The sequence below is a fragment of the Taudactylus pleione genome, unplaced genomic scaffold, assembly GCF_031769625.1.
Source record: "Taudactylus pleione unplaced genomic scaffold, aTauple2 ptg000468l, whole genome shotgun sequence".
Lineage (NCBI taxonomy): Eukaryota > Metazoa > Chordata > Amphibia > Anura > Myobatrachidae > Taudactylus > Taudactylus pleione.
In genome coordinates, this window is record NW_028284870.1 from 282,501 (window position 1) to 305,853 (window position 23,353).

The 23,353-nt window shown below is 42.9% G+C and overlaps 1 protein-coding gene across 1 annotated transcript in view; it reads left to right on the forward strand.

Moving 5' to 3' along the window:
• PXDN (peroxidasin) overlaps window positions 1-23,353 on the forward strand; it is a 147,933-nt gene that overhangs the window by 37,880 nt on the left and 86,700 nt on the right. Inside the window, exons 2-3 of the mRNA XM_088448851.1 lie at window positions 12,324-12,395; window positions 13,432-13,503. Of these exons, the coding sequence (XP_088304977.1) occupies window positions 12,324-12,395; window positions 13,432-13,503 (144 nt within the window). The remainder of the gene's footprint in view (window positions 1-12,323; window positions 12,396-13,431; window positions 13,504-23,353) is intronic.

Below are 23,353 nucleotides of genomic sequence, written 5' to 3' on the forward strand. Positions count from 1 at the left end.
TATATATATATATATATATATATATATATATATATATATATATATATATAAATCTCCTCCCATTTCGACGGTAAGTATATATAAAACAACAGGTCTTTATAGCAATAAGGAATTCATGGAATTGTGTCCTTTTAAAAATAAATAATAAATAACCAGTTTCTTTAGACTGATTGCAATGTTCAATCTAAACACTGATAACACATGGAAAGTACTTGGTGTAATACTGGCATTCTTTCAGAGGTATGTAAGCTATCATTAGCTCAGGGAGGATATCTACAACTTTCAAAGCAAAATACATAACAGTTGCTGAAATAACTTCGTAGTGATGGCAGCTGTCAAGATATTCTGTGAAATAAAAGTATGATCTCATAATATGTAAAGTAAATGGCACTTTAAAAAAACTGAACTGGTTATATTAGGGGACACTGGGCCTGATTCAGCAGCGTTCGCAAATGCATCTATGTACGCAGATCTGGTGATAGCCGCATGTGTATAAGCCGCACTGTGACCGCGTTGCGATTACGCACGCACAGAGAAATACATCGCAGAGTGAGTGACAGGCTGTGAGCGTTTGGGATGGGGGAGTGGTCGGTAAATGCGGGCGTGGCCTGTCAGTTTGAGCACCGTTGCTTGGGTAAATAAATAAGCCACTGCGATTTGCATACACAGCTTGAGTGGTCACTGCGTGCAACGGGATTTGCATCATCTGCGGCGGGTCAGACCTGGTGGAAATGCTGCCTGACTGACCGATATGCGTCGATGGCACCGATGTTTGCACAGAAGAGCGAGGTTTGGACAGATATTAGAAGGCAGCAGTGGGCGTCTTTGTCGGATGAGCTTTGGCAGGCATTAGCATATTTTCGCTGCTGCGTTCCGTACGGAATCGCAGCTGTGTACGCAATAGCGATCCTCACTAAATCCGGCCCAATGTATAGGAATCCCTTTTTTTCATAAGAAAGCTGATCTAAAGCACAGGGCTCTGTACCTCCCACATAATCATCATTGTGTTAAACATATAAAAAGTTTGTATAGTCAGTGGGGAATGACCTATAGGGAATGAGGGGGTGCAGTCAATATCCTGGCACATGGGACGCTGGCGCTTAGAATACTGGCGCCAGAATCCCGACCGCTGGCATCCTGAAGGTAAGAAGCAGAGTTAGGAGGAGGATTAAGGGACCTATCCATTAGCAGACTTTCTGCACGATGCGACCAAAACCAGGAGGTTTTGGTCGGAATGTGCAGAAAGTCTGCTAGTGGATAGCCGGCAAGGACCAGCGATACGCGTGCCCGCTGGGTCTTTGCCGACCCAGACTCTCTCTCCAACATGCCGGTCAATCTGACGACAGTCGTCAGGTTCGGCATGTTAGGAGATAGTAATCCGGACGTGCGGCAGCACTGAAAAAACGTTCAGTGAACGTCTTTCAGTGCTGCTCAGCACCCGGCGGCTTGAAGGTCTGAACGCTAGACCTTCAAAGTCTATAAATGGATAGTCCCCTTTAAGATGGCCATACATCTAAAGATTATCTGTCCAACCAGCCAACTAGTTGATTGGTTGGAATGAAAATCTGGTAACGTATGGGAGTAACTGATGATCAGCAATTTGCTCCCTAATGCCAGAAAACAGATGAAAATGGTCGTTCAGACAAGTTTGTTAAATGTTTGATCTAAACAATTTGTTCAAACAGTTTTTGTCCATTTACCGGCGTTTTGGAGCAAATTGCTGATTGTCATTTGCTTTCATACCTTACCAGATTTTCATTCCAACCAATCAACTAGTTGGCTGGTTGGACAGATAATCTTTAGATATGTGGCAGCTTTAGTGTTAGGATTAGGCACTAAGGGGGGGGAGGATTAGGTTTAGGCACTAGGATGGGAGTTTAGGATTAGGCACCTGGGAGGGTTAGGATACCTACTGACAGGTGTCTGTATCCCAATCCTGTCGGGATCCCGGTGTCGAGTATTGACCCAGGCATCGGCATCTTGTACCCGACCCGGGAATGAGTGGTGTTATGCCAAGGACAGGGTTGTAGGTTTTCCAACATATTTTAAAAAACAAACAAACATCATTTAAGTTCAACTGACCCACAGTCAGGGCCCTGGAATAAGCCTTTGGGGGCCCCGGGGCACTTAAGACAGAAGGGCCGCCCCAAGTCCTTTTGTCAGCATCGCCTCCACGCGTTCGGCCCTTAGAAAATGCACGGAACTGCATATTGGTATACAGTGGTAGGCGGCAGCATTGTGCAAGTGGAGGTTAGTCCACGCGGCAGGTGACTTAGGGAATTGGTTTATTAACCAGGTAGAAACAGGTAGGATAACACAGCGTTAACAGTAATGTAGCAGGTTCAGGATGCAGAGTTATCTCAGTTGCAGCCAGGAGAGTACAGGGTATGCTGGGCATTGCAAAACGCCAGTGCAGTACACTGTGATCTGCTGTATGCAGCATAGGTGCAGTGGGGATAGTGCCTGATTTGTAATTGCTGAAATGTTCCCTGCTCTTATGGCATTCGCCCCGCTGAAACCGCCGTCCACACCCGTGGACTTCTGTGTCCCACAGGCCGAGAGCTGGTGAAACAATCATCTGCGAGGGAATAGATGCCGTGCACATGCACACAGCATCTATTCACACTGCGGGGAGGGCCTGGGGGCAGCCCAGCATCTCCAAGGAGTCCCGTCCCAGAGTTTGTCTGAGATAGGCGTATTATACTGTGATCTGATGTGGGCATGGCGGCTATTATTACCTTTTGTCTCTGCTGTATGTTATTTATTAGTATCATGAGCCACTCAATCTACAGCACTGTTTAATATATTGCCCCTTTCTAAGGAAATGATGATCATAATGTTCCTGCCATTAATTGCATTTTCTGTAGTGCTTATTGATATTATGTTATACCCCTTTTACACCGCAGCTAAAACCTGGGTTTTTGAAGGGTTAACCCGGGCAGCTCCCTGGTGTAAAAGGGCAGAGGGTTGGATCGCCGGGTCGAGTGACCCGGCAATCCAACCCAGGTAACTAGCAGGGTTTAACAAGGGCGTAGCCCGTGAAACCCTGCTATGGGAACAGCGCACTCCGGGTCACGATGACCTGGAGTGCGCTGCTAGCCGGCCGATTGGTCCGGCTTCAGTGGCGCTTGGAGATGACGTCATCTCTAAGCGACCACTTTCACTCCGCAAAAGCCCGGTCTATGCAGACCCGACTGCGGTGTGAGCAGCGCTGACTCGGGAATATCCCGAGTCAGCGCCGGCAAAATTCCGGGTCTGATCCGGATAGGAACTTTGTTCCAACTCCGGGTCAGACCCAGAATTTAGGTGGAAGGGTATTAGTTTCAGTATGCTAGAGATATAGGGGGGGAATTAAATTCCAAGCGATATGTATGAAGTGCTGCTGGTCACTATGCAACTAATATCGTCAAACCCCATAGATGTGTGCAGGAAACCGCGTGATAATTGTGTACGGTGTTATAATGGCCGGTGGCACATTGCTTTGAATGGAGTTTTCCCCTTTACGATATTCCAGAAAACGATCTTTCACTGTAATTTGAACTGTGCCTAAAATATAGTCAGATGTATAAAAAGTTATCCCTTTCTTTACCTAGAGTCCACACAGCATTACCCGGTTCATTAAGTAATTGAAACTAGAACTAAATTTAGTTTTGAACATAATAGTAAATTGATGATAATTATATGAAAATTAAAATTATATCTCTGTTCTTGGGCGGTCCTGCTATTGCCTCTGTCTGGGAAGAGATCGTGTGTTAATACTGTGGGCGACTCAATTCAGCAGGCGTTGAATAGTGGCGGCAGTTGGTCTGGGAGCTATTCAATTCAGCGTGCTGTTTAGTCCGACTATTATAAGTTAAGACGGAGAATGCCGGTTCTCGCGACTTAACCCCCATGATTCTCGACTAAAGCACCTGCCGCAAAACTTGCATTATTCTTCGGCTAAAGTTCCGACCGCAAGGCTCTTCGTGCCGCGCTAAGCTGGAAAACTGCAAGAAGAAATCATTTAGTCGACCTAACAGCGCTCTGAATAGCTCTAGTACCAATTTCCCGGCGTTATTCAACTCCCGCTGAATTGAATCGCCCCCATGTCAGACCTCGATTTTTGTACTTGCATTTGGCACGTTGCATTAGCATTGCGATCTCTTGAACACTGTTTGCTCATTTGTACATGTTTAATGGAAGTGATCGCCAATGACCAGATGCATGTAAAACATCCGTTAACAACATGTGGGTGAATTGATGAGAAGTGTTCCATGAATTGTTTGTGTAACAGTTTAAGAAGAAACAGCTGCTTCGTGCTAGTATAAATCTTTTCTTTTGGATAATATTGGTAGAATATAACAGGCATGGTGGGAAAATAGTTTTATCACATGTGACGGGATGTCGGGGGGCGTTACTCGATTTGTTTTGGACATCCATTACTTTACGCACATGTCGTGCCCAAATACACCAGGTTTAGAAGCGTAAAGCTGCTAAACCCTTGCAAAGTCCTGGCTAGCGCACTCAAACGAAAGTTTGGGTGCCCAAAAACCCATCTCTTAGCGGATTTTTGCTTGCCACCTCAGGCGGGTGCGTGCAGAAATCTGTGCCCCCGCGGCACTTGCACACGATTAGCGCTTCATCTGAATTGCCTCATAAGTGCCCGTTAGTAATGGGTGCTCAAAAAACAATTGAATTCCACTGGTAAGAACTGGGACTGTCCTGGCAATACTGTACTACATAGGACTTGCCCTAAGGGCTTTTATACACAGGTGTTAATATAGTGCATTAAACACTATAAAACATAGTAAATGCCCTTATATGCTGATAGTCCCATAAATGTAATGTAAACCATAATGTACCCATGTTTTCTGGCAAGTGTCAGTTTTATCTTTGTATGTTGCAGTAATTCTTGTTGCAATATAACATAGTTCAGTTGGAGAGTACATTATGCTTTACAGAGGATTTAAGAGGCGGCTTTGAATGCTCTGGTTAGAGTGAAGGTCTTTACACATCATACATGTGGAATTTTTCAATGCCGTTTGTATGTGTTCATGCTTGTCTGTATAATTCTAAGATTTCTACCTGTTGTCCTCAATAAGCATTATGACCTCAACCCAACAAAGTGTAAAATAATTAATCTCAATAACTAATAGTAATATTAAAATAAATGTGCAGGCACAAGAATTGGCATACGAGGTCAGAGCTTTTATTAATTAACACAGTCAACTCCCACTAGCTACAAAACTAAAGGTTCATCCTGCACCTCATAGTTGCGCTTCTGACAAAGGCAATCTGTATGATTTAGCATCCCGACAGCGGCATCCCGGCAGAGGAGGAAATCCCGATTGTCAATAGTGGCGAAAATATGAAATATTAAAAAATAATTATCCGGTCCTAATCGCAAATAGATAGTATATAAGAAAATTTGCTTTCATATTTTCGCCACTATTGTCAATTATTATTGCATTTTTGTCTTTTTGTATCTATTTATTTTAATTAGTAGGTCAATTAAAAGTTAAGTTTTAATTAATATCACATTACACTAGGTTAATAAGAGTGCCCCAAAAAAGAATTTTTTTCTTTTTTTGCTCTAGCAAAAATATTTTTGAGATACGTTATTCCTCATTGATATTCAGATAGCCTTTGGTTTAAATATAACTGAAGCGATAGAACACATATGGCCTTTTCTCGATTCAAAGAATGTAATTGCATGACATAATCTGTATAACATCACTTTTAGATTATGTTGAGGGACTTTTTGGTTTTCTGGTTTCGATTGAAGACAAATTGGGAGAAATGAGGTACTAACAAGTTCACATACTTCTCACGGTACTGTTATTTTAACAAAATGTAAGTCTTAAGAAATGTACTGTATATGAACTAACCCATGCATACTATATTTTGAGTGAAATTTAGAATACACTTCTGTAGATACATGAGGTTTACAATACATATTATTAGACATTCTTCAATGGTTTCTGTAGATAATGTTTGTATAAATTGCATGTTTTTTTGGGGGGGGGTCAGAATGCTCTGATTATGTGATTCCCTTCCTTTCCCAACCTAAAGTATTAACCTAAGTTCTGCCCCCACACTCTAATCTTGACTGACAGCTGGGAGTGACATCACTACATGCTTTGACTAAACTTTTGCTGTGAGGAATGCATGGGACAATGGTAGCAGTATGGTGCGAGTCCCCTGAACACAGCAACAACATTTAAGTGGAAAGGAGTGGTCAATGTCATTGTCTTTGGGTCATGGTCAGTGTTAGGGTTGTTTTCTCTGGGTCATGGCTTTTCTGGTCAGGGTCATTGTCTGTATGTGGGTCATGGCCTGTGTCAATGCTATTTGTGTCTTATGGCAAGGGTCATTTTCAAAGGGGAAAGGTCATTGGCTGTATGAGGGTCATTGATTGGCTGTGGGTCAATGTCAGGGTCATTTGCTGTCTGTGGGTCAGGGTTAGGGTGATTTAAGTCTGTGTCATGGCCAGGAGTCAGTGGTCTGTCTGTGGATGGTGACAAGGTCAGGGTGTTGTCTCTGTGGGCTTGTGGTCTGGATCACTGCAGCTCTGTGGGTCATGGCCAGGGTTATAGTCCTTATGTGGGTCAATGAGAGTTTAATTGTCCAGCTGTGTCTAGGGGCAGGGTCATTTGGGGGCGATTCAATTAAGTGCACTGTTAATAGCGTCGGGAAGGAGTTCCTGGAGTTATTTAATCCTTTAGGCCGACTAAAGGATTTCTTTCGCTCCCTCCTGAGGGTGCGAGCAGAAATCCAACTAAAGTGCCGGCCACGAGGCTGTTTGCTGGCTCAGCGCTGCGCTAACAGCCTCGTGATCAGCACTTTAGTTGGAGAATGCCGTTCTCGCAAATAAACACCCAATTTAAGTCGCGAGAACCGGCTAAAGTTGTCAGTCGTACTAAACAGCGTGGTGAATTGCATAGCTCCGGGACCAACTTCCCGGCGCTATTCACCTTGTGCTTAATTGAATCACCCCCATTGATTGTAGGCTATTATATTTATCATCTGTGAGTCGTGTCAAGTGTTGTTCTGTGTTTTAAGGTCAGGGTCATTGTCTTTATAAAGTTGGACATGGCCAGTGTTAGGCCCACTGTTCGTCTGTGATTTATGACCAGTTTTAGTTTGGTTTGTTTGTGAGTCATGGCCAGGGCTATGATCATTGTTCTGTAGGTCAATATCTGGGTCATTGGCTGTAGGTCAGATTATTGTATCTCAGTGGGTAATGACAATGGTTAAGGAGGTTATTGTCTCTCAATGGACCATGGCCGGGGACACTGTCAGTGTTTGGATTTGTGTTACATAATATGATTAAATTAAAGCTTTATATATATATATATATATATATATATATATATATATATATATATTGTATGTGTATTAGTTGTTTAAGAAATGTGAGGCATATCAGATATACTGATGTATCCTTTTTAGTTTTAATTGTTCCTTTGATGATAAAACACCACTTCCATCTAACCTAAAATTAGATCACAAAAAACAATCGGACTTACCTGAGCAGGTGCTCCAAGATGTAGAGCTGATGGAGTCAGGTTGTTAAAGGCTCATGTTTTGCAAACATCAGTAGGCCGATTGAGGTCGATGTCTGTGTTGCTGATGTTTTCACTGTTTTCTCCTGTCGATGTTCGTTTCTGATTGGCTCCCACATAACACACACACACATATATATATATATATATAATCTTTTTTTTCTTCTTTTTTTTTTTTTTTTAAATCAACATAGGCTGATGGGGAAAAATGTGGTCTTATAATTATATGGCGAACCTCACCTTTACAAAATGGGGTAGATGTATGAAGCCGTGGAGAAGTGTGCCAGTGGAGGAGTTGTCTTTAGCAACCAATTCTCTTCAACCTATCATTTTATAGAGTGTACATGATAATTGAATCCGCAGAGCTGATTGGTTGCCGTGGGCAACTACTCTACTGGAACACTTCTCTACTTTTTTCACCGCTTCATACATCCACCAGAGTGTGTTGTATCCAGGGGCTATATTACTGGAAAAATAGGTTCAGGAACTGGGGGGGGGGGGAGCTACTGGGGGTGGAACTATAGAAAAACAATTATATATACATTGTCTGTGTGTGTATATATATATATATATATATAATGTAATATAGTGTTGAGAAAAGAGGGCACTTTAAAATAACTCATCTTTTGGAAAATACATTTTGGCTACGGACTTTACATCATAGTTAATAGAAGGTTCAGGAACTCAGTTCCTGCTTGTTCCTGCTGAAAATAAGTCCTGGTTGTATCTACCTAGAGTCATGTACATGGCAAAGACCACCTATTCCGCCTGTCTTTCATCTTTACATATACTACACATTCTCCTGACCAGTGTGGTCTTATGTAAAACAAAATGAAAGGTCCACTTTATTAATGACTGAAGCTTCATTGATATGATATTGCATATGAGTGTGCCCTGTCGCTGTAGGTAGGATACCTCTCAGATTTCCTCTGTAGTTTCAGCCCTTGTGCGTCATCAGATATTCTCCTTGTATGTTTGTGCAAGTAATTTTGCAGGAGCTTCACAGTACAGCTGTACTTTGAGAACTGCCCTAGTGGTCAACTGACTGGGGTCCTAGTGTCTTTGAAAAATTGGCACACGTAGCCCTATAAATACAAATGGCTTGGTCAGGTTTATTACCTGTCTGTGTCAGAGTCATTTTCTGTCTGTGGGTCATGATCAGGATGATTGATTCGGTGTCATGACCAGGAGTCAGTGGTCTGTCTGTGGAGGATGACCAGGCCAGGGTGTTGTCTCTGTGGGCTTATTGTCTGGGTCACTGCAGGTCTGTGGTACCTCGCTAGGGTTGTGATCATTGTTATGTAGGTCAAGGCCATTGACTGTGGGCCATTATCCTTATCTTTGTATGAGTCATGTCAAGTGTTGTTCTGTGGTTCAAGGTCATTGCCTGCATAGATGTTCCAATGAATAAGTCTAAGCTAATGCTACCAAGTATACTGTAACCAAACACATCCTCAGATTTCATGTCATCAATTTTATTTAGCGTAAACTTGAGTACTATTAAGGGTCTTTGTAAGTGCTGGCCCCATTCATTAAACAGGTAACGCATAAGATTTCACTGAAATCTGCTTACCGGGCATCCTTGAATTGGAACGTGGTCCCCATACACAAGTATGGGGAGCTCCTCATTTCCCAATTTATCAACCTCTGAAAATAGTTTTCGGAATTTGACTACGGTACCAGGCGCCAACTTCAGATGGTGTCCGTTCTTTAAGCCCTGCTCCTTCCTATGGGAATGAGTCCTGGGTTTGGGTCCCTCCACAACCTGTCAGGTATCTCCGTATGCATGCGTGAATCCATTTAATGAAAGTACACCAACACTGGCGAATCAGACTCAGCCGTGTCAACTCTCACAGTGACAGAGATCATGGGGGCAGCTATTTTTCAGATCGGCTGTCCCCGCACCAGAGCAATGTTAACACACTCAGCGAGTTGGATAATACATTAGCACTGCCACTCTGCACTCCTTAATGAATAGACCCCAAAATCCTACTAAAGGCTAATTACCACTTCAGACCGCAGTCCCTTTTTATTCTTAATGGGTTCTGCAGTCTGGCCCTTTTGTATTCCGCTCCAGAAACCATTGCAGTGTCAAAGTGTGGAGCAGTCTTTCAAAAATACAAAAGACTTTTCCAATGTGACTGGATGTTATTCACAGGGACAGCAGCTTATCGAAATTGCTGTCCCTGTAGAAATGTTTAATACCTAACAGTGAAAACAACGTTAAAAATGATAATTTCCGTTTAAATTTGTTAATAATCGCAGCATTTAGAGTCATACACACAAATCTATACTAATCTAAAAAAAAAAAGTTGTCTATGTTCCAAGTTGGCGTAAAAACTACTGAACCGGTGAGAACTGGATCATTTTGTAGTGGAAACTTCTAGAAATAACCTACACTTTGTTTATCTTGATCCATCAAGTTAAAGCCGAGCAAAAACAAACTTTATTGACATAAATGCAAGAGATAGGTGAGACTCCATGCACACGGCCGGTAAGGAGGCACTGGGGAGGGGTAAGGGTTAGACTTACCTTGTTGCTTATGTGTGTCAGGATCTGACTGTCGGGATGCCAGTGTTGTATTCTGACCAGCGGCCTTCCCGACTGCCGGGATCTCATACCCAACCCCAAAACATATTTAAAAAATAATAGAAACAAGGAATGTAGATGGGTTTGAGGTATGGCGCTCCTAGGGCAAAGGGATATATGTATATCTAGCAGCCTAAAACCACTCTGATCCTTTCACCAAGAAGGACCAAGAAGTTAATGGAAAAGGAAAGTATAAAAGTGAGTGTTTTTTTGGGCGCTGCACCTAATGGTAATGAATGTTTATATACTGAAATATAATTTGATATAAAAACATAGAGCAAATTTAATGCAATATACCAGTCAATTTATTAATATGGAAAATACCCTAAAAAAATACTATAAATCTTAAAAACATATACATTTACCCTTATAAAAGGGGAATAAAACATAAAATATGCAGCACTGAAAAATGACAACATTACCCTATTAAAAGGGAATACAATGTATCATACAGGAACACTGAATAAAAATAAAAAAATGTCAGTGCGAATAGCAGAAATTGTTCATACCATAGGTATAAACATGGGGCCCCTTGACCATCCGGACCTGGACCATACATGCCTACTCTCCCGGAATCGTGGGAGGCTCCCGATTTTTCGGGTAACCCCCACACCCCCTGTAGAGTAGGCATTTCTCCCACATAATATGGCACACAGTGCGTCACGTGACTGTCAAACAATGCAGACAGCACCATAGTGTCTAATAATAATCAGTGCCCCCTTTAATCAATTAATAATACTCTGTGCCCCTGGCGGGCCACTAGTCAGAGGCCTTGAAGAAGCCCTCTCCTCCTGTCAACTACACTATTGAGATCACCTCCACGAGTTCCCAGCAGGCAGCACAAGCGCTAGCAGTCCAGCCCGTCCTGGATTGCTGACAGTCAGGAACTGTGGAAAGCAATCCCGGGTGGGTAGCAGTAGCCAACAGCGGCCTGTCCTGCATATCACCAGTGATGATGATCCGATCAATGGCGGGGAACCTCGCAGGCCCCTTACTCCCCAGGGGCGACGCATCGCTGGCACCAGCATTAGTTCTGCCCGCATTGGTTGTCAGGCTATAAATGAGTATTTTCTGATAAGATGTATGCTTCACCTTTCCCACATTTCCTGTGCGCTTGGGTCACAAGCCTGGAGCTGCACTTTCATGAGAATGTTTCCAGCCGTCTGCTGCATTCATGTAAATCATAGGGCTGTTTCAGGGCATTAAATGACTCACTCTGAGTGTACAAGTTCCCCTCACAAGGAGGCCGACATCCATTTTTACAGTAAAATAGAATAACACTTCTGGCGTCCGGTGAAAAATGATACTGGCAAGTAAGAGCTACAGACAGGAGCTGTACCAGGGCAAAGTCCTGGATGTAGCCCAACATATTCTAAGGACAAATATCTGTTACAGCTACAATTAAGGGGATGGGCACGATCAGAATTCCGACGCTGGCTTCCTGACAGGGTTAGAATTAGGGATGTACAGGCTCGGTTCTACTCGGTTCCGTTCGTTTTTTTTTTTACCGAATCTTATTGGGTATCAGCTGTCACGAGTTTTGGATAGCCAATAAGATTCAGTATAAAAAACCGTACGGAACCGAGTAGAACCGAGCCTGCACATCCCTAGTTAGAATACCGACTCCTGTCGGTCTGTTTTCGAACCCACCCTCCCTTCCCGGTGCCTGACCCTAACCTCCCCCCCTAGTGCCTAAACCTAACCACCTCCTCCCCGCACCCTAAGCCTAACCCTCCCCCCCCCCCACTAATGCCTAATACTAACCCTCACCCAACCCCACTGCTTACCTTCGGGATTCCGGCAGTCAAGATGCCAGCGGCAACATTTTGAGTGACGGAACCCCGCGGTCGGGATATTGACCGCGTCCCTAATTAAGACTTGATTGAGATTCCGGTTTTTATTGTTTTCCATCACAATAAGTTGCATGTTGAAGGGCAAAATTAAAGCTAATAATGGATAGTTTTTACGTATGAAGTGCGAATTAGATCTATACAGTACTTTAGGGGGAATTCTAACCAGTGCAATGTGGTAACCATTAATTAACAAACTATAGCAGGGTAGATTTGGGCATTTATGTTGGTTGGTTAGTCAAAAAGGGTGGTTTAGCGCTTGGTAAACTACGTGTAATTTAAATTGCGTTGCAAGCATAGCAGAAAATAAATATTTAACGTTGATGTTCTTATGTTGCAGGGATCTACGGTTCAATAGGATAAAGGATATTCAACCTGGAGCATTTAGACATTTAAAGAACCTTAACACTCTGTAAGTATACTTTTAATATGACAAGCATACCCTTTTTGTATGCACACATGTATTGATGTGTATACTGAAATGAGGGAGTTAAATATTTAGAGCGCAAATCCTCCTGCATGGAAGTGGGTTATATATATATTTATTGTACTATTGGAATGTGCACACATAGGAGAAAATCTATGTAATACCTAGAGCTATTTTGGTATGAACATGCCAAGATATGATACGCTCCTATCATGTCATGGGGGTGTATAACAAAAGCCTGTGGGGAAAATCAGAAAAATAGCATGTTCACTTAGTTCATTTAAAATCGCTTATGAACGGAAAACCTTGTATGACAAGCAATAATAGTTTATGAAATATGTCTGGGTGATTATGGTATTCTATGTATAGTCAGCAGTTCTCTTGTGTGCTCTCACCATCAATGAAAGTTTTATTACGATGTTGGTTTTCTGCCAAATGAGATTACTCCCCATTTCCCTTCCTTCACTTTGACGGAAAAATAATTCCAACACATCGCTAAGATATGTAAACATTCCTTATCAGTGATAGCCAAGCACGGATTTATTTCTGGATCTGGTTCAGACCCTGCGGTAGTGGAATGTATGTTGCACGGTTGATGGTATTGCGATAAGTTTATGTAAATACATTTTCTCATAGGCCTGACAGATAAACTGAAGCTTTTTATCGCAGTGACAGCTATTCGCTTCGGACTTGGCAGCATTTAATGGACAGTGATCTAGACAGATTCTCTATTGCAACGATAGAATCTTTTTCTGGTCTATTTAGCAGGGAAATCAAGATGCTCAGTACCCTTATGATTTTGTACAGTAATAAGCATCAAATTACCTCATTGTCTTGCTAGTCATGGTCCTTACTACTCAGTCATCATCTGGGTCTTATGAAAGTCCTGTCTCTGGACTTTATTTTTTTTTATTTATATAAAAAAATATATTAATAAAAAAATAAGTCCCTAGAATAGAAAATAAAATATGGTACAAATGCATACTTTCACTTGTATTGAAGGGTTCTTTTTGCTCTTTAGGCTTCTAAACAACAATCAAATAAAAAGGATACCAAGTGGAGCATTTCAGGATCTCGATAACCTTAAGTACCTGTAAGTAGTTTGTCGTTTTGCCTTCAATTTTGTAATGTGTAGTTGCTGCATAATATAGAGGGGAGAATTTCTTTATGTTCCGTTCACTAAACTCAATTTATAATTATTTATTATAAATTATTACTTATATGATTTAGCTTCCAGCTCATGAGATTTTACTGAGATAGCCCAGTCCATTTGCAAGTGTCAAGAACAGTGATAACATGAGGGTAATGGTATATTAGTGGGAAACCAGTCACTTATCAGGTTAATGGCAGGTTAAGAGGGGACAGTGACTAGATCAGGGTAATGGGAGATTGGGGTGTGGGGAGGGCAGTGACTGGATCAGGATAATGGTACATTATGTCGAGCACAGTGACTAGTTCAGGGTATGGGATATTCTAGTAACTGGTGCTCCCGCTAGGCTTTATTTTGGGAAGGTTCAACTACCTGCTCTTTTAAACGTTAAAGTGTGCCCTGGCCTTTTCTGTAGGCTCTCGCACCTGCTGCAATTACGGACTTCCCTGGACCTGTTGGTCCAGCAGCAAACCCCCCTTCCCCCGTGTCTTTAGGTGCTATACTGACCACCGTGGTCCTCCAGTGTTGGGTATTGACTGTTGGCAAGCTGGTGATCTGGGTGGATAGTCGCCCCATTGTGGTGCAACATTGCTCACATTCTGTATGCATTAACTGATAACGAGGCGTCTGCTGAAAGATGGGGCTGGCAGATTGTATCTAGCACACCACAAAGTAAAAGGTGATCAGTGGAACTAGGGGGATATTGCTTACAAAGGAGGGAGGGGGGGTAGGGGTTGTAGATAGGGAGCTTAAAAACTGTGCTTTTATGCAATTGTTTACAACCATCAAAGCCAATAGTGTGTTGGATAACTAGGGTTGGGCACAATTCCCTGCTGCTTTCCCATAATAATTGTGCTGTTGCCCTCGGGGGATCCTAGCCTGCCCAGTTAATAGCGCCCAATAGCCGCGTGCGGCCGAAAATCGGGGTGTTGCCTAATTACCATAGGCCTCGCCCCCTCTGTGACGTTATTTGGAGGCATGCCCGCATCAGGCTGGGGGTAAGCCCAGCACTCTGTCACTAGCTGGGCTTCCCCCAGCCCTCTCCTGGCACTGAATGGATGCCGCGTGCATCCATTCAGCTACTCCGGGGTCCGGCACATCTGCGGCAGTGGGGGTCCCCAAACTCCCAATTTGACCACCCGTGGGCCACTTCGGTTCACAGGTGGAACAGCGGGACAGTACTGAAATCGGGATGTTGGGGAGGCGTGTGCCCTCTATGGGGTGGCACCCCTGTTCAATCGCACCAGTCGAACACTAAAAGAGCCGGCCTTGGATCTCGCCAATAACTGAATATTTCAGCTTTGACTACAGTACTGGGATATCATTTTGCCCTTTGCAATTAAAATTAGCCTTCCTTAGTGGTCAGCTCCCTGCCCACAAAATCTTAAGTGAACACTAGAGGAAATAATGACAAGGTCAGGAAAACTGTAGACGAGGGTGTTTGATCATGGAGGTATAGTGACCAGATCAAGGTAATGGTGAATTGAAGATGAACATTGACTAAATAAAAGGTATTGGTGGATCAGAGGGGATCAGTGACTAGAACAGGATAATAGTAGATTAGAGGAGTCAGTGACTAGATAAGGGTACTGGTAGATTAGAGGGGATCAGTGACTAGATCAGGGTAATAATAGATTAGAGGGGATCAGTGACTAGATCAGGGTACTGGTAGATTAGAGGGGATCAGTAACTAGATCAGGGTAATAGATTACAGGGGATCAGTGACTAGATCAGGGTAATGGTAGATAATGGTAGATTAGAGGGGATCAGTGACTAGATCAAGGTAATATTAGATTAGAGGGGATCAGTAACTAGATCAGTCTAATGGTAGATTAGGGAGGAGACGGTGACTAGATCAGGGTAATAATAGATTAGAGGTGACCAGGGTTATAATAGATTAGAGGGGATCAGTGACTAGATCAGGTTAATAGATTAGTGGGGATCAGCGTCTAGATCAGGGTAATAATAGATTAGAGGGGATCAGTGACTAGATCAGGGTAATAATAGATTAGAGGGGATCAGTGACTAGATCAGTCTAATGGTAGTTTAGGGAGGAGATGGTGACTAGATCAGGGTAATGGTAGATTAGGGAAGAGACGGTGACTAGATCAGGGTAATGGTAGATTAGAGGGGATCAGTGACTAGATCAGGGTAATATTAGATTAGTGGGGATCAGTGACTAGATCAGTCTAATGGTAGATTAGGGAGGAGATGGTGACTAGATCAGGGTAATGGTAGATTAGAGGGCATCAGTGATTAGATCAGGGTAATAGATTAGAGGGGATCAGTGACTAGATCAGGTTAATAGATTAGTGGGGATCAGCGTCTAGATCAGGGTGATAATAGATAAGTTGGGATCAGTGGCCAGATCAGTCTAATGGTAGATTAGGGAGGAGACGGTGACTAGATCAGGGTATTGGTAGATCAGGGTAATGTTAAATTATGGTTGACAGTAGCAAGACCATGTCCATGGTATAATAGTAAGGGAAAGTGACTAGATGAGGGTAATGGTAGATTAGGGGAGGGGCATTGTCTAGATCATTGTAATGGTACATTTTTCTGTTTAGTATTGTGTGTATGTATCTTATAATACAGTTTAGTGTTGTTAGGTTATGCTTTGAGATTGTGTGACGCACACGGGGCCTGGTTCAGAGGTGGACGCTATTGTAGCTGCAACTTTAATCTTTTGCCGTGGCGCAACTGCGTCTCTATGCTAATTCCGCCTCTGATGGGATTCGTGCAGAGACACCCTCCGGTTGCAGTGCTAATCTGCCGCTGCGTACTTTAAGACACACCATCGGCCGCACCATTGAACATTGCGCCAGCCCTACAGAGGCGCAGAGTTTCCGTCTGAACATGGCTGGTGGAATCCGTGCAACGGCTGCAAAAGACACAGTTGCAGAGCTCCCTTGGCCAGCCACGCCCAGTTACCACCCAGGTACGCCTAAAGTAATCAGTCTGCATGTAAATTTGTTCTGCGGTTCCTGGCGGTAACCGCCGAGATGCATGCGCAGACTCAAAACATCGGTGGCTAGCGTGCACCTCTGCATCAGACCCACAGTCAGTATACATCAATTATCCTTTACACCGGTATTGTATAAAGGTGCATAAACACAGTGCACATGCTCATTATTGAAGTCCTGTGCCTCGTTTTCTGCATGTTCAGTAGCTTTTTAAGGGATTCTATTTACAGCCTAATGTGGTCGCGTTTGCACAGAATTTGCATCTTCTAATGGAAAGCGTGGGGCGATCAGGGGATTCATTGGCTTAGTGTGGATTAGGCAGATGAGTGCATCTAGTTTTGCATTGAAAATGGAAAAAAAGATGATTTTATTCAGCATTTTTATTTGAGCCGACAGATTTACAGGTGAATGCGTGGTCTTATCCTCCCGTGTGTGCAAACGTACTGACAAATAGGCGTGCACATGGCAATATACTGAGCAGACAATAAGGCGTACTTTACGCATTGCTGGGCCCCGTTTTATAACTGATGCAGAGTTATTAGCAAAATAATATATAATCTCTTGCTCGTGAAACAAAATAGCGTTTTTCTGCATATGTGCCGAGTCCTACACCTCTCAACATACGCCAGGATCTTCATGTGCACCTACAAGTCCAACGGTGATGCAGCGTTTATCTAGCGGTCATCAAGTTGTCATCTTAAGTAGCACATGCAAAAGGTTTTCATTCGAACAGGCACATCATTACTAGTCTTAATAAGATGCATCACTGTGAACAGACCTTTATCGAGGTTTGCCTACGTGAGTATGCCCCTTCGCACCCACAATCAGCCTCTCCGGTTCATAAGATTTGTTACCTATAGTGGGCAATTCAATTCAACGCCTGGTGGGAGCTCACAGAGCTATTCAATTCACTGCGATGTTTACTCCAACAAGAAGTAGATAAGTCAGAGAATGCCAGTTCTCGCGACTTAACCTGGGTGTTTAGTCGCGAGAACCGGCATTCTCTGACTAAAGTACCGGCCGTGAATCTGTTTAAGCACCACACCAATCTGGAAAACAGCCTTGCGGCCGGCACTTTAGTCAGACTTCTCCTTGCGCCCTCAGAAAATAGCGCGCTGAATTGAATAGCTCTGGGAGATCCCTCCCTGGCGCTATTAAATTCACACTGAATTGAATCGCCCCCACTGTGCTTTTGTGCCCATTAATTTTCTGGAAATATACCACACAAGCTGGTATAATACTAACTTTGTGTCAGACCCTTTGTTTGGTCTGTAAATTTGACGCAGGGATCAAACAGCATGTTGCAGAGACCTGGTACAAATGGGTACGGGCCTGGCAATGTAGCTGTAGCCTCCCGAACACACTTCTGAGCATGGGCTTAAGGGATGACTGCGGGAGACAGCAACGGTGTGCTGTGGCCTCTGTGTATAAGTTTTATGTAGGTTTTTATTTACTTTTCTTTATCCAAGTGTAGAAAGTCCTAGAACTAGAATACATGCTATGTTTTGGAGAGTTGATTTAAGCTCATCTTACTTGCAGCTGCTGTCCCTCTAGCTTTGCATGGAGTTTGAACAATGATGGAGCCAACCCAAAGTTTGGATTAAACACAGACCTACTGATATGGAAAGAATGTTGCAAGATATGAAAGCAAGGAATTACTAGGGCAGGAAGTGTGACTTCTGTTAATACTATATTAAAGCTAAATTATATGATCCACTTCAAATATTTGTGAAATGGTTTTTTTCATCTCTGACAAACATATTGTACATATCCATGTAGAACTGGGGTTCCTTGGTCCAAGCAGAGGAATTTAAGTTGAATTTCACCAATAACTTTAAAAGCATCCACTTCTGTAATGGTGTCCACACACTTATAGCAGTCTGCCGTGCACATTGTGCTTGCCTGTGCAGTATACAGATGTGTCCACATACACCTAGCCTCCTTGCGTGTTAAACAGCCCCTGTCGTCGCCGAATGCCGTTGCGCTACTCTGTAACGCAGAGCGTCTTTTCGTGCGACCTTTTCCATTTAAAATGTCTTATTCGCAAATAGGACGCACAAGCAGCTTCTGCTGATTAAAATGCTGTGCGGCTGTACATGCGAGATGCTACGTTAGTGTCACAGCTGTCGACACTGTAACATAGCATCTTACATTTTGATTTAGCTGAACGCTCACGTTGTAATGTGACTTGTCGCATATGGAGGATAGATGTATGTGGACACATCTGTTTGTGTTGTTCCCATACAAATGCCCAAGGCATGGTCAAAAATGTGAGTTTAGATTACAGAGAGCTTTGTAAATCGTATCAGATGGAAGATAACCTCTGATAAGTGACATGACAAGAGGTTCCCAAACTCTGTCACCAAGGCACCCTAACAGTCCAGGCTTTAAGGATATCCATGCTTGACCACAGGTGAATTAATTAGTACCTCAGTCAGTTTGATTTAACCACCTGCGCTCAACCATGGCTATCTCTAAAGCCTGAACTGTTGGGATGCCTTGAGGACTGCGTTTGGGAACCTCTGGATTAGTCCTTTCTGACTGTCTGGGCCTAGTAATGATATCGCTAAAAATCTGCTTTCATTAAATTTGCTGTTGCAGTAAGGAATACAGGAAGTTTAGTAAAAATTATTTTCTGAAGTATATTAACGACGTAGTTTTGTTTAAGAAGTTTATTTCCCCCAAGATCATTGTATCCTCTCACGCAGGCCACAAAGGTGTTCTTTAAGAGGACAACCGTTTTCACCAATACTGGGTCCAACACCTAGAAAAAAGTGGGTTTTCTTGTACATGGTCTGTAATCTCTATTTGCAATACGAGTACGGATCTGATTAAAAAGGGATTGGAAGTGTACAATGCCTCTAATAGCTAATCCAGAATACCTACTTATGTATGTAACCAGTACTCATCCTTGGAGTAATTGCAACAACAACAACAACAAAAAAAAACCATCAGGATCGCCTCTTCAAACATCAAAATATACAGCAAGCTCATCACCTCAATCTGGTTTTTATTTTTTGTGGTAAGGTCATACTCGAAACACTAAATCTCAATAGGGAATGCTATGGCCCCTATCTACGTCCCGAAATACCTGTATTATAATCCGCAACTGATTATGTGATTTAGTATATTTGATGTATGTGAAGCTTAAATCTTCAATCCAGCTGTCAATGAGCTACAGTAACCTCAGAGGAGAGGAAGGTCATTCGCTTAGGTCGACGGCTGATTATTTCCCGGTTCTCTAGCCTCAGTTGTATTCTTCTTTCCTCCGGCTAATGTAGTGTTCCTTTGGGTGTTATCAGCTGAAGCTTAGCTGAATGTTCTGCAAATACTGCTTTTTCCCAGAATAACTTTTTTTGAGCTGTGTTTATTTGGGAGTAATGCTAGTATCATTTATGGCAAAGTCTGATTTCCAAGTTAATAGTTTGTATACGCCGACAGAAGTCTCTGATTGTGAGATTTATTCCGCTCAAAACACCCCTTACAAAAAATAGCTGGTAAATGACCAAATGACGATGTATACATGGGACTTTGGACGTGTATCATGGTAATTGGATGTCATTTTTTTTTTTTTCTTCTATTTTTTTACCTAAATTGAGTGCGTATGAAAAGGACAGGAAACACTATCTACACTTGATGGGGGGGCCATCCATCATTAAACAGTGCGGATATTAGATGATGACCCCATCTGACTGTGTATGTGGTCCTTGTTGGGCTGCCCTAATGTACATCACTGTTCGATCCAGACATTCAGCCCAATCCCCAAATTTCCACTTATTTCTTACTTATCCATATACATCTCAGCATGTGCGACACCAAATCAGACAGTGGTCTAGCCACCGACGGCCCGGCTGAGTGGTCATAACAGCAATTGTATGTGCCGTATTAGTAGTTGTAGTGACTGCAGAAAAGGATTATGGGTTTTCAATTGGGATTATTTATATATGATTTTACCCAGTACTATGATATAACTGACATATTAAATGGCTTTTTTTTTTTGTTAAGGAAGCTTTGAATGTATTCAGACCAGGGGTGAACCAGTAGCCAATTAGAGCATCTTCAGTGTTCAATTAGGGCTTTAAAATTTCCATACAGCTAAACCAACCTGTACCCAGTCAAAAACTTTAAAAATAAGAGAAACAAACTTAGAACTACAACATTGTTTTTAATTCTGACATAAGTGACTGTTGAACTGAGCAGAGTAAAACCATTTTCTTTAAAATTAATATGTTCAACTTTGTGTTGACGGACAGAAGAATGATAGGCACATGGTGTAATCTGTTCAGAGATGAGTTCCAGTCTGCATTGTTCCGAACCATTGCTGCCGTCCACTTAGAACAAATAAAACTGACTGATGTACAAAATAATACAAGCAAATGGTTATGTGAAGACATGATCATGGAGAACAAGTTTATTGGAATAATTTAAATAAGAACACTAACCTACCCAGTGGCGGAACTCCCGGAGACAATGGAGTCATTTGCCGCCGGGCGCCAGCCCTGAAGGGGGCACCTGGCTCCATTGTCCCCGGGAGCTGCATGGAGAAGGAGCGCCGCTGATCGGCGCTCCACCTCCATTGGCGTAACTACGGAGGGTTCAGGGGGTGCGGTCGCACCACCTGCACCCTCAATTTGCCGGGCGCCCGTCTTCTGAGTCCCGCAGTGCAATATGGGAGTGATATCATGACGTCACTCCCATAGTGCCGGGGACGGAGCTCGGGAGTGAGCTCCGTCTTCCAGGTCCCGCAGTGCACTATGGGAGCGACGTCATGACGTCCCTCCCATAGTGCCGGGGATGGATGCCAGCAGCACTGGAGTGGGGTTAAAGGTGCGCGCGCGGGGTGACAACTGCTGGGGGCAACTACAGGGGGCTCACTACTGGAGGTACTGCATAGGGGGACCATTACTGGGGGGCACTACATAGGTGGGCACTGCATAGGGTGACCACTACTGGGGGCATTGTATAAAAGGAACCGCATGGGGGGGCGGCAGCAGCTGGGGCTGGCATAGGTGCTGTTGGGGGTGGTACATTTTAATTTGGGGGAGGGGGCACCTGGGATGAAGTTACGCCACTGAACCTACCGCAGCTGCTGTGGTGATTCGCCATGTGTTTCTATGCATGTTATTACCCCTCACATGACCATGATGTGGTTCCACTATTCAGGGATACAGGTAATAAGCCCTGCGCTTAGTAGAAGGAGCAGGGGGTATCCCCAGTAGAAAGAATATGTCTGGAGGATTATTAGTGTTTTCTCTGAGTTATTTTGGTAAGTAGCAGAAATATGGCGCTACTCAAACACAGGTGTGAAACCAGCCTATTGAGACGAGTGGAATCTGTACCCCAAGGAGCTGACACATCTCATAAGCAGAATGTTACTGTCAGCAAGTAATAAATGATGCCTTGTTTGAAGTGGCTGGCCTTTTATATAGTGCTCTCGGTTCATTTCAGGTGGCCAAGCCCTCCAGCACTCATCTTGTTATAACCTGCCATTTATTCTTTCAGTTGTCACGATGATGAAGAAACCACTACAATACGTGTACAGTTCTGTCTTCATTTTTTTTTTGTTTCATTTTTTTGTATTTCTTGCTGGTTTATATTCATAGAGTGAAATCATGCTTATGTTTTTATTACAACTTTGAGTTTTCAGTCACGGTAGATGTTTTGTTAAGTCTGTCTTCAAAAACCAACTTATCCGTGTGGTCTGTATATGAAAGAGGCCGCGTTCTCCATGAATGGAGAGAACACAATATGATATACTATGGTTACTAAATGTTTGAACAACTAGTGAATGATAGCTGGGGGGACAAGATCCTTGAAAATACATGCTTAACCCTTGCTATCCTGTTACTACTAACGCTGTGCCGTAATTGCGCTCGCATTGCATGCGCGGAACTAAATGTGTACATCCGCTCTTATGCACTATGTTTGGTTTCATAGTGGTCATTATTATCAGTGCCCACTAGCACCAACCTGATCACTGGTGCAAAAGGCTGTCTGAAAACGGGGTGTAATTTCGTGTACGCACAACTCGGCGTATCCCCCAATTTCATAGACCTGTCCTCTCTGAACATCTCCTATGTGAGAACAAAACTGTAAGAGCAGAGTTACAACCTTTAGGCACTTTGGTTTGCTTATGACTTTTCATCACTAGTAGTTGTGAACCTTAGTTTCGGAATACACACAGTGAGCAGACTTGCGTTCAACTCTGTAGTGTCACTGATTGCAATTTTTTTTTGGAGCTTATTGGTTTATAAAGCACAAACTTTTCCAGTTCAAAACCTATAATGACTACAAAATGAGACAAGTTGACCTTCTATAGTCTGACCTAGCGGTTTGAAGGAATTAGTTTTTGCCTACATAATGAAAATGTTAGACTGGTTTAGGCCGTATGGGGTCTGCTTTCTTGCCAAATCGACAGAGCTCCTGTCCCTGCATGTGTATTTTAATGTATGCCAGCAACACATAATTTCCTTTTGCCATTTTGACCATGTCGACATTCTCATGTCGACCTATGTAGACGTTGTAAATGTCTCTACATAATAGACTATATCCCTTCTTTGTCTTATTTGCAAAAATCACTAAAACCTAAAAGAATTTTGGAAATTGGCAAGACATCCTAAAACTTTCTCCCTGAAAAGTTGAAAGCTTTTAAATACTGAATTTATAAATTTAATGTGTTTGTTTAACTAGCATTGTACAACAAGCACCTCGAACTCCATGCTCTATATAGTTGTATTAAAATGTCAGGAATAGCCAGAGAGGCTATTAAAACAAATTCAGAGCATTTTTTTGTATGCAGTGTGTGTTCTGTTTTGTAATAATCAAATGTA